General features: G+C 47.2%; 1 protein-coding gene and 1 long non-coding RNA gene across 3 annotated transcripts; one reads left to right on the top strand and one right to left on the bottom strand.

Moving 5' to 3' along the window:
* The first annotated feature begins 1,802 nt into the window (after positions 1-1,802).
* Positions 1,803-11,669, top strand: prcc (proline rich mitotic checkpoint control factor). Of its 2 annotated transcripts, XM_064345403.1 has the most exons (8): positions 1,804-2,361; positions 2,847-3,211; positions 3,637-3,684; positions 4,647-5,171; positions 5,715-5,807; positions 6,340-6,486; positions 7,789-7,854; positions 8,911-11,669. In XM_064345403.1, the coding sequence occupies exons 2-8, from the start codon at positions 2,993-2,995 to the stop codon at positions 8,995-8,997; spliced, it is 1,185 nt and encodes a 394-aa protein (XP_064201473.1). In that variant the 5' UTR covers positions 1,804-2,361; positions 2,847-2,992; the 3' UTR covers positions 8,998-11,669. The 2 variants fall into 2 exon arrangements, with proteins under 2 accessions (XP_064201472.1, XP_064201473.1); XM_064345402.1 differs by having other exon boundaries at positions 1,803-3,211.
* On the bottom strand, positions 2,583-3,851 carry LOC135260225 (uncharacterized). The gene is made up of 2 exons (XR_010331513.1): positions 3,587-3,851; positions 2,583-3,299 (listed from the first exon to the last, which is right to left on the bottom strand). It is a non-coding gene; the product is annotated as an uncharacterized LOC135260225 (long non-coding RNA).
* Positions 11,670-12,042: the final 373 nt, after the last annotated feature.

The following is a 12,042-nucleotide window of genomic DNA, read 5'->3' as shown; positions in this document are numbered from 1 at the left end:
GAGAAAATTAGTTTCATGGGTAATAACTGCCGCACACTTGAGTGAGAACAACTGTAAAGAACTGTTAGGCCTCTGTCGGTTTGTTTTTCATCAACTGTCAGTTGATGAAAAATCAACTTGCGCTCCTCTGATTTTTTTCCCCATTGGGTTTCAGGTCTTTCTATTCCCTTTTAGCTCATCTAGATATTGAATTAAACAGTGCACCATAGTTTTTTATATGAAAATATTAATTATTTGTACAAAAAATTGAATAATAATTGAGCTAAAATGTATATTGTAGTCTTCGACCATTAATACAAAGCAGGTTTGGCTCATAATTTTTGCTTTGTCTTTAATTTATTCATTCTACCAAATGGTTAAATTCAGTGGGCATGTGCACACTTTCACCACTTACGAGCCTATTGCTTCACCTCAGTAATTAATTTGAGCAGTGTTTTTTTTTACCTCTTTACCTATTTTTTCCTCCTTTTATATAATCGTTTACAGCATAGCACAATGTGAATATTGGACTCTTATTCTTCATGGCATGCCTAGCCATTTCGCACATAATGTGGCTGAGAGGGTAAATAATACTCCAAAACACAAAAAGGATCTAATTCATAAAAATGAACAGCCTGTTAAAATTCTGGGATTGTGACTGTGGTTGGAATGAAAACCAGCATACACAGGGCTCCCCAGGACTGGGTTTGAGAACCACTGGCCGTGTCCTAAACAACTTACTTGCACACTATAGAGCCGGGAGTTGACGTCATACAATCCCAGCATGCATCTGCCTTACTCAAAACTACGCCACATTGGCAGGTATCTGGGAGTGCCACTAATTCTGTGCCATTCATTTCAGTTTAATAGTTACTTAGATTTTTAAATAGTAGATAGTTGTTCTGCCCCAGGATTTTAGAACAAAAGTGGGCATGGAAAGGGGAGATCTTTTTAGTGAATGCCAAAAGATCCTGTAAGGCAAAATAATGGATTTCTGGCCCCTGTTGGCTGCAGCTAAACCATATTAAGATGACTGCTTATCATAACGTTAACTTTACATTTATAAAGTAATCCTTTAAAGCTTATTCAAAACAGGCAAATGTTACTTATTAATGGGTGAAATCAACACTTTTATACCAACTACTTGTGTTTTACCCATGTTTAACTGAATACAGAGCTTGTGATATCACTAATGTAAAAATCAAGCTAGCGCCTATTGTCGGACACAGGACTTATTCTGACACTTTCCAGTGCTAATGTCAGGTGACACTACTCTGGGCTACTCTTCCAGTAAAGACAATACAGTTTTCAGAAGGAATACTCCACAGCTGAACATTCATGACCAATCCAGGCTTTATTCACTTCTAGCCCATCAGGCTTTTAGAAGCCTTTAAACAATCACAGAGTACATGGAGAGAAAGTTTAGTAAAAAATATTGGGATATTGCAGGTCAGGAGCTTTCTCCCTTTTTCTCAGTTTGGATTGTGGTAAGAAGCACCCCAGGAGCATGGTAAGGGTCACTGATATTTAGTCTGTCAGTCATTTTAATATACCGATCAATGTCTTTTTCCCGTGGCGTGCAGGAACTGGCGCCGTGGGCTATGCATGGCAAATTGTGGTCACTCACTCACTCACGGACGATCTGAGAGGAACGTTTAGTAGGACGCATGTGCAGGGGGTGCTTCGTTTAGGAGTAGGCGAAACGGGACGCATGTGCAGGTGGTGCTTCGTTTAGTAGGAGTAGGCTGTTTTGTACACGGCCCTATAGTGCTACTTGCCAGAAGTTTGACCATTTTTGGTGGGAAATCGGTAAACCTTAACCATGGAATTTAACATCTCAATTAACTGATGAGCACAATAATGTAATATTTATTTACAAGATGTCTGCCGGTGCGCAAGTTGATGTTTGCGAGGAGTGAGAATCTGTGGTTATTTCTGTGGAAATTATTTCGTACCAAACTCTTGGTAATGGTATCTGAGCCCCTACGTTTTCTGCGCTGTTGCGCAGTGACCAGCTGCTGCGCTACATTGAGCCTCGTGAACGTCCCATTACCTGGTGTTTTGAGTGCCTCTGTAAGGCTTTAGCCGAAGTTACCTTCAAATGAAAATAGCATCGTGAATTTATGCAAGGTGACGGGGAACGCTGGACTTATCGTATCACCGAGCGAAAACGAAGCGATCACACGGGCAGCATGGAAGATGTTCTGGACTCAAATTCAGAAGACAGTGCGAGAAAACAACCAGTTGCGGCCTAGCTGCTAGCCAAATCCCCGGCCTCAATTTGAAGCCAGGCCTGAATCGCGCATTCTGCCGACTTCGAGTGTACTCCCAACTGGAAACACTAAACCGATAACGCTCTCCATAGCAAGGCATTTAATATTGGTGCGTTACGCTACTATCTGACACTGGCAAAGTTAGGTACCTGAAGTTTACTGTGTTTAGTAATGTAATTGCGATGAGACCAATGGTATTTCTTGCACGCAAGCTAATAACTTAGCAGTACTAGAACGGGGATTGGTACTGGGACAATGAAAAAGTCTACAGCAAACAAGCATGCAATGTTACTGCTACAAGTCTGGCAATTTTAAAGTTTGAGTTGAATGTAGTGGAGAATAAAAATTTAGGTTTTAATTTTTATATAGAATTGTAGCCCGTTTTATACTCCAAGTAGTTTCCTAGCTGGACAGCCATCTAACAGTTAGCTAACGACTCTACCTACAGCTCAAAAGGAAAGTACCACAGCAAGCAAACGTTAGCACGTAGCTCCGCGTGAGGAGTGGTTTTTTTGTAAGATAAGTTAATTCCATATGTAAATGCCCGATTGTTAGCTCGCTAACTGTCACAAAATTCCACCATGTCTCTGGTAGCATACGGTAGCAGCGATGAGAGCGAATCCGAAGACACGCCGAAGTTTTGCGAAACAGGAGGGAAAAGTTTGGGACTTTTTGTAAGCCTCCCTTCTCCGAAGAAGCCTGCTTCTGAACCAGAGGGTCTGAAAAACAGTGGACCAAGCATGGGGTTAAACCTGCCACCTCCAAAACGGGACACTTCTCAAAGGTCCGGTAGCCCTCAGATACCCGCGTCTTTCATGTCAGATATGGACCCCGGGCAGAATTTGGACCCAAAGGGCGCCCACCCTCCGATTTCGAGTGGGTTGCATTTGAATTTACCGAAACCGAAGAAGCGCACCGAGCCGGTGAAAATTACCATTCCAGAACTGCAGAGAGGAGACGTGAGTGTTACTTGCGCAGGTTTTCTTCGTTATGTTCCATCGTCTGTTACTTCTGCGGTGTGTTCAGTTTGAGTAAACGTTGAGCGACCTGTAACGTACCAATGTGAGTTGATCGACTATTAGAGATTGGAGTACTCTTAAAACATCAGCACTTGTAGTGTTGTGGTTACTCAAGGATATTCCAGCGTTCTTCCTATCCTAACGGCAAGGGAAAAGTTATTGGCAAGACCTAGGCCGTTTTTTTTGGGGGTTTTTCAATGTGCATATGAACTCGCTGGTAATCTCATTAATCTCATGAATAATTGAAGTAACTTATACAAATTAGAAAACACCTTGCAGTGCTTATATACACGTTTGTCACATAGTTTACCTTACCGGATTGTCATAAGGTTGTGTTGAGTACTTGTATCTTTTATTTTTTACAGTCAGATTCTGAGGAAGAAGAACCAGTGAGTAAAAAGGCCCTTTCTCAGGTAAGATTCATCCCACTGTTTTGTTTATGCTAAAATGCCTCTAGCCTTCTGTCCACTGGTCGGTGTTGCAGTCTGGGGCTACAGCTATGAATTTTTAGACCTGGAACAAAATATATTGGGACACCCTCCCCCCCCAGCAAATCTGTAACAAATTAAAAATAGTTACACTACCATATCCTCCCCCCCCCCCGGGGCCTGGGACACAGTGTCCCATAACCCCCCCTCCCCCCCATTGCAGGCTGTTCTGATCTTTAGCTGAAAGCCAGGATAATGCGTATTACAGGCTTTGGGAAGGCTACTGTAAGCTTCCAAAAATGAAACCTGTAATGGGAAAAAATCGGCCCAATTTGTTCTTGCTCTGTGTCCGTATAAGCCTCCTTCTGTGGGAGACAGAGAGTTTGTTTGGTGCCTTTCGCTCACTCGACTGTGTCACCCAGCCACCAAACACCACCCACCAAAAGCAGTTCCCTCTAAACCCAGAGAGCTGAGGGTCTGCTGGTTTTCATTGGCACTTGGCACACAGTTGGCTCCACTCGTGGTTTCTTGGGTCTGAATTGGTTGCTGATTTGAAGTTGAATACAAACACCCGGCAGACGCTTCAGCTGTCCAGGACCAGGGACACAGGACCCTGGCTGTGGCTGGTGTGTGATGCGTATTAGGCTTTAACTGAAAGTTATCAGTAGCCTGAATGTCTCCGTGTCCATCAGGATTGTTGTTTTGAATTCAGTCACTCCAGGAAATGATGAAATTCAGTTCACTTTGTGGGCAGTTTTCAGTTGGCGAATCAGACTTTCTCTCAAGTTGTTTTCCTGAATTGACTAAATCGAAAGTGGTTTGATCCTCTGACCTTGAAGTCCATTTCAGCGGAATGTGGCACCAGACGGTCCAGTTTCTTTCATGAGGTTCACGTGTTTCCTGTTTCTGGTTTTGACCCTGTTGCCCCCCCACTCCCCCCTCCCCAGTCTTCGGGCGGCCTCTCCTCCCTCCTCCCCCAGCCACGAAACCTGGTCGTCAAGGAGACGCAGCGACTGCTGGTGCCGCACACCCTGACCAAGCGGCCCCAGGAGCCGCGGGCCCCCGCCCGTCCCGCCAGCGGTGCCGCCCAGCCCCTGGGCGCCAGCGCCTCGCCGTCCGCCATCAAGGCGGCCGCCAAGTCCGCCGCCCTGCAGCTGGCCCGGCAGATCGCCCAGGAGGACGAGGGCAGTGACGAGGAGCTGGCCCCCGAGAACTACTTCTCCCTCTCCGAGAGCTCCCAGGCCCCCCCGGTGCTCCCCGCCCCGGACCCCGACCCCCCCGCCGCCGCCACGCTGCCCCTCCCGCCGGGCACCGAGCCCCCCTTCCAGTCTGACGCCCCCCTGGAGTTCTCCTCTGCACCACAGAATTTCCCAGGATCCAGTGGGGCCTGGGAGGAGCACCAGCAGGAGGCGTTCTACCCCCGTTACCCAGAATCCTCCAGTCAGGGCACGGAACAGCAGCCGCTCTCTCAGGTAACCGCGACAGGGTGAATTCCGTTACCAGGCCTACACTCGTGAAAGATTCGCACTTGAAATTCTTTTTGTTGTTGTAGTTCATGTCAGGCTGAGATTGAAAGGTTTTGCTGGTACATTTCCTGCTTATTCAGTAAACGTCAGTAAGATCCACACTCAAGAGTTTCTCCCCAGTTATTCACCACCCAAACCTTGGAAAAATGTTTGCAGCAGAGTCCTGATGGCTACGACATGCATCGATTTGCCAGTCTAGCTGCAACACACTGCCATTTGATTTAACTTTAAGTTAGCAAATTTTTAAATTTTAAAGTTTTTGAGTTCTTGGTCAATGTCACAAGTTTGATAGCCAACTGAAACTAACAAACGAAAGTACTGTGTAGGGTCGATAATGAAAAAATTATGGAATCGTGGAATCAGGCCTCTTTGGTTCATAGCAATGCATTATCTTGTTCTCCATATTGTGCTTCAGTCAGTTTAACATGAGCAGTTGCACAACTTTTCACCTCTGAGGCGCCATCTAACCGGGTGCTTCCTGTTTGGCAGGATTACTACAGCGGGGGGTACTACCAGGACCCTGAGCCTGCAGCGACGGAGGTGGAAGGGCCAGGGTCCTCGTCCCTTTTTGATGACGAAGCGGTAATGGGAGTCCCACTTTATGCCTGCATGTAATGCTACTATAATCGCATGGGCTCTCAGCTCGTGCGAGATAATAGAATTGGAACACGTACGTCTGGCGAGTCAAAAACCGATGTCTGGACCACTCGTGGTGGTTTGTGTCATGTGTTACAGATGCAACATTGTAAGAATTCGTAAACTGCATTGGGTATTACATACCTAGCTGGTAGTCAAGTGGGTCTTATTTCCGAATTGGGGGGATTGTGTCACTGCTGTCTGGTGGTTGGGGAAGGGCTGGAAAACCCATCACACTGTCAATCAAAAAAAGTGATGGGAGGAGCACTGGCTGCTGTCCAATCCACTTGGTGGCTGTGCAGCACTCTTGATTGGTTCAGTTAGTGATGACATATTGTAGTTCCACCCATTCTGGGATTCACAAGGCCTGCCATCTTGACTAACCTGTGGATATCTGGGTGGGTTCCTCTCCCTCTCTCTCCCCCTCCCTCTCCTCTCCCTCTCCCCCTCTCCCTCTCCTCTCCTCCTCCTCCCACAGTTTCGGAGGCTCCAGGGCAAGCGGAACAGGGGGAAGGAGGAGGTGAAGTTCCTGGAGATCAAAGGCGATGACCAGCTGAGCGGCAGCCAGCAGTGGATGACCAAGAGCATGACCGAGGAGAAGGAGCAGCGCAAGTCCTTCAGCAAGGTAGGGGTCTGCCCCCCCGAAATGGCCTCTCCCGTAAGAGCCTAGACCAAAAGAGTCCCACCCAAAACAGCCCCACCCAAAAGAGTCCTACCCAGAAGGTAGGGGTCCAACTTCACCTGAAAGTGCCCTGCCCGAATGACCCCCACCCGAAACAGTCCCACCAAAAGAGTCACACGCAAAACAGCCGTGCCTGGACGGTAGGGGTCCGGCCCTGTCCAAAAGAGCCAGGCCAAGGGCGTCCCTCCCTGGGGTAACAAACTGTCCTCAGATGACACACTAAGCTAACAAGGGACATGGAGCAGATGGCTTTTGATGCATCACATCCAGGCAAGTGTGCGGTTTAACAGCTCGGTGTGGTTACCCGGTTGCCTGGTTACCTGTGCACAGCTGGAACGAAATGCAGCGGGTGCAGTGGTGCCCCAAGGACCAGGTTTTGGGACCAGTACCCCATAATGTATTGGCCTGTGCTTTAGCGACTGTCCACAGTGACACCCCACCCTTAGGGCTCTTAATCCCCCTTACCAGACTTTTAAAGATGCTGGACTGCAGTGGAAATAGCGTTTGTTTGTTTCTGTGTCTTTGAAGGCATACTATGCAGGATCTTTAAGCCTGTGTTTACTATCAAATAAGTCTCCTCTTCCATCTTGAACCCTGCCCACTCACCCGACCATGTTACGGACCGACATTACCTACATTGTCTGATCGAGACCACAAAATGGGCTGAAGCCACCAAGGAAAAGCATTTCGAGGGTTAACTCTTGGTCTTGAACAGCCCTGTCAGCTTGTCTTTTTGCTTCACTGTATCTGGGCCATTGTGGCTGCTAGCAACAAACCAAAAATCTTACATTACATTACATTACAGGCATTTAGCTGACACTCTTATACAGAGCGACACACACATTTTTACATAGCTTTTACATTACATCCATTTATACAGCTGGATATATACTGATGCAATGCTGGTGAAGTACCTTGCTCAGGGGTGCAACAGCAGTGTCCTACCTGGGAATCGAACCTGTGACCTGGAGGTTATAATGCCAGCTCCTTACCCATTATACTACTCTGCTGCCAAACCTCGGGCGCCGTAGCCACACCCACCCCTCGCCCACACAGAAAAGAGCGCCACGCCCAGAAATGTCCCAAACACATTTTAGAATAACAAATACAAGTAAAGGTGCATGAATCCTTAGCATGGCTATTTTAGAATATTTTCCTGGTAAAAATCCTGCATAGTATGCCTTTGATGTGCGTTTGTGGCTCACTGATCGGTCCCCACTCATTCTGAACTCTCCTGTTTTACAGAAAAAGGGAGAGCAGCCCACTGGCCAGCAAAGGCGCAAGCACCAGATCACATATCTCATTCACCAGGTAAGAGCTGGCCCCGCCCACTACACTCACATATCTCATTCACCAGGTAAGAGCTGGCCCCGCCCACTACACTCACATATCTCATTCACCAGGTAAGAGCTGGCCCCGCCCACTACACTCATATCTCATTCACCAGGTAAGAGCTGGCCCCGCCCCCTACACTCACATATCTCATTCACCAGTTCAAAGGTCATATCTTCTCATGTCATTGCAATAAATTCTCCCCATTTACAGCTCGTTTTTATGTTTTGAAGGCAGAAAGAAATATCTGGAATGTTTGGAATTTGTCAGTTTATTTTTGAAAATCTTGAGAAAATGGAAGAATGTTTTTTTTTGTTGATCGAAATGCAACCATCCTTAATTAAAAGCTTTGTTACGGTTGAATACTTTACTGTGGATGCACATTTCACCCACCGGATCCGCTCCTGAGAGACTGACAGTGGACGTTGCAGCAATACGACAGGCCTATGATGGCAATCGGATATCACAGACTGGGAGCAGACAGGATAAAAAATTTGCCAACAAAAAAGTGGGGGTAAACACCCCGCTCAGAAGGAGGCTAAGCCACACGTGCTGGGCTGCGTGTGATTAAACTGCTGCCTCGTCTCTTGCTCCAGTTCTCTGTAATTGCCTCAGATTTGTCTGACTGAATCGCTTGTCTAGTTCTAGCTCTCTTTTTTAGCCTCGTTATACGCAGGTTAAGCGGAATGCTTAAATGTGCATGTGAAGTATCAGCTGATACCCAGCTAACACTGAACGTTCTCACGATGTTGCTGCAATAGCAGTGTAGCCACGCTTAACAAACAGTTCTCAGATCGTTGACTGACAATAGTTGCTCAGTTACAGCTGTTAAATGGACTGTTCTATGTAGTTGTGGGGGATGGACATCCTGTCTGTAGAAGGCTGACTTCCTGTCTGTGGAAATGCCTTCAGTAGAGCAACAGCCTGTTTCTGGCTGTTGGACATCAGCTCCATTCGTTTGAACAGAACTTTATTGTTCTGCAGGTACTGTGGGCGCTCAGGGGGGAGTGAATAAAGTTGTGTGTCTCTCCACAGGCGAAGGAGCGGGAGCTGGAGCTGAAGAACAACTGGGCGGAGAACAAGCTGACCCGGCGACAGACGCAGGCCAAATACGGCTTTTAGGGGCCGCTCCCTCCAAGGGGGCGGGGCTGGGGGTGGGGCGGAGGAGGGCATGGCTGGGGTGCACAACATTTTCCTTCCTATTGTTTTTAGTCTTCACGATGGCCAGTTGAGAAACTAGGGGCAGCACATTACCTGTTACCCCCCCCCCCCCTCACAAACTGTGTGATGTTTTACTAAAGTATATTTCTATTCTGTTTGTATGGGGTTTCTTTTAGATCTGACACTTGGTGAGAAATTAGGAAAAGGGAAATGAAAGTTTGCAGAAAATGAACTAAAAATTTCACGGTTAAGTTGTGTTCCCACCTTTGTTGTGATGTAAGCTGAGCGGAGGCTGTCAGGGCTTGGGGGCAGGCATCAGAGGAGGGGCTGGGTGTTTAATTTTGGGGAAAGTATCAGTGAAGTGGTTTTGGGCCTCATAGAGGGTTGGTACAATCCAAAAAAAGAGGCTCCGGTACTCTGAGCTGGGTTAGTTGATGACTTCAGTTTTGCTCACTGCTTCCAAAATGGAGGAAGCCGGACCATATCCAGGTTCTCCGAGCATACCAATGGAAATTCTGTTCTTTCCTCTGAAAAAATAGAACACGCTGTCCAGATTTCCTGTTCACAAATTGAATTTGAATTGATTTCCCGAGTTTACAGAATTGAAATGGAATTGAACCCCCAAACCACGGAGAAGTGCTTCTGAACTTCCGCAGTAAGACCCAGACTCTGCTTCAGAACCCATCTCCATCTGAGTTCTGCCGATGGCCTTCGGTCCGATTAACCCACCTGCAGTTTGGTGCGAGTCCTCCCTTTTTGCTTTTCGCCATCAAACGAAGGAACCGACATTCGAGGACGTTTGCGGTCGCGTGCGAACGAAGACCGGGGAACGCAAAGGAAACGCAGGCCGGCTGCGAGGTTCGTGTTTTTTAGGCCGTGAAATTCGAAGCGGCAGGCTTTTTACTGATCATTTCTCAGGAATATAATCATGTCTGTGGCTCATCGCTTCGTTGCCTCGTGAAGGGCAGCATTGTCTCTCGGAACCACCCCATTGGCTGGTCTAGCCGTGATGTCACAGAAGGCCACGTTCTCCCCGTTGTGTTTGATCTTCAGATACAGAGCACGTCTCGCCACGGCGACCGCCTCGCCATGGCGATGCATGTGCTCCGTATTCCCATGGCAGGTGCCGCCGAAGAGGCACTTCCAGGTGCCACGAGGCGAAGATTTCCTCAAAAAACTGCGTAGCTGTCCATCTGAACTGTCGTTGTCATTGCGTTTATTTTTCTTAATGATTGGAGGACGAGCCCCACGGTCCCCCCTCCTCATAAGCAGATATCGGATAGCGGCCCGTGTAATGTAGTGACACACGGTGTAGACGGTGGCGTTTTAATCCCAGTGGCTTCGTGTCGTCCTGTTACATGCATACTCTTGCGTGCAAAACATCACAGCAGTAGGAGGAAATGTGCAGTCTGGATATGAATGACTGTAAATAAGTTGGATGTAACCACCGAGTCATTCCTTGGGCAGTATTTTTATGAAGAAGACTAGAGTCCTGAATGTGTGTACCTTCCCTGAAGATTGGGGAACGCCCTGATTTTGGGTGATAACCGGGTAATGGTATTGATAGGAAGGGTCACCTGACCCACCCCTCAATATGTTGTGCATCCCCTGTGCACCCCTATGTCGCGCAGCCAGTATTTCACGTGAACCATACCCACCCCTCCCCTCCCTGGAACTGAAATGGTACATCCCACAGAGTTACCCTAGTGCACCCAGTATACGTGCCGTTGGAGATGTAGATGCCAGAACTCTCTTTCCTCTTTGTTTTTTGTCTCAATCCTTGTTTTCTCTTTGATACGTGCACATTTACTGCACTGTTTGTTTATAATGTCTCTTCCATTACTATTGTATAAATATATAAGGGCTGTTTCCCTGCTTAGGGGTCATAAGGAAGATTCTGGGCTTCTGGTTTAAACCGTATGGGGTTACAAATGACGTGGAATTGATCCCAACCCTACTGGAGTCATCCCCCCACCTTCCCCCCTGTGTACAGAATTAACCGAGTACATAGACGGAACCCTTATTGGAAGTGCCGTGTTTCCCGCTGGACTGAGTTTAAAGCGGCTTGGAATCCGGCATTCCTGTCACCCTGGGTTCCTCCCGCAGTGTCACATGGGTCACCTGCCTGCCCGCACACAGCGCCCTACCCCGCCCCCCTCCTTCCCTTTTCCTGACCCAAGCTGTCCGCAGCCATGGCAACGTGGCTATTTGGCCGGGCCGAATCCCCGGGATCCCCGCTTTTTTGTTTGGATCACCCCCGTCTCGGATGGGACGTCCCAAACCAGTCCGCACCCACTGAAAACGTTACCGAGCCCAGGGAGACAGAGTGAGCATCTACATGACTGTAGCTTCCCCACTGAGTGCAAACAAACATTAACAAGGTTTTTTGAATCTAGGATAGTGCAACTGGTAAGTAAGTCTATGCCAATCGTTGATGTATTGTTCTTAATAACCCTATGTAAAAACATAAAGTTGTTTGATTAAAAGGTGAACAAGGTGACTTTTACAACCTTCCTGATGCTGTAGTGTTATGCAAGCTGTAATCAAGGTGGTCTGAACACGGCTGTGTGTCACGCTGCCCTTTGTAATACACATACCTGACGTGGTGTTGAAATAAAAGTCCCTGGATATCACTGCTTGGTGTCGCGTTAATGCTGAACACTGGGGGCTTGCCTGACTGTCTCTGTTATATAAACTGCAATGAAAACCACACTCAACACAAATTACCTATCAATTTGCACAATGGTCACATGGGTTATCTCGACCAATCACAAAAGGGTGGGCAGTGCTATGAAACCTTTTTTTTTGGTGTCAGTTGAAACATTGATTACATTTCACAACCTCATTGTATAATCCTCTAAATTTTCTGTTTATAATAAGGGTTTTGGGAGACTACTTTAAGGTCCTGTCTCAACTATATACCAATGTGTTGCAATAGGCAAATACACAAAGGTTGCAAGTGAACTACATTATATACACGAGCATTATACATGTTATTGTCCTGTT

Source organism: Anguilla rostrata, chromosome 8 (genome assembly GCF_018555375.3).
Source record: "Anguilla rostrata isolate EN2019 chromosome 8, ASM1855537v3, whole genome shotgun sequence".
In the NCBI taxonomy this organism is placed as follows: domain Eukaryota; kingdom Metazoa; phylum Chordata; class Actinopteri; order Anguilliformes; family Anguillidae; genus Anguilla; species Anguilla rostrata.
The sequence above is the reverse complement of the archived record's forward strand: the minus strand, read 5'-3'. Positions and strand labels throughout refer to the sequence as shown.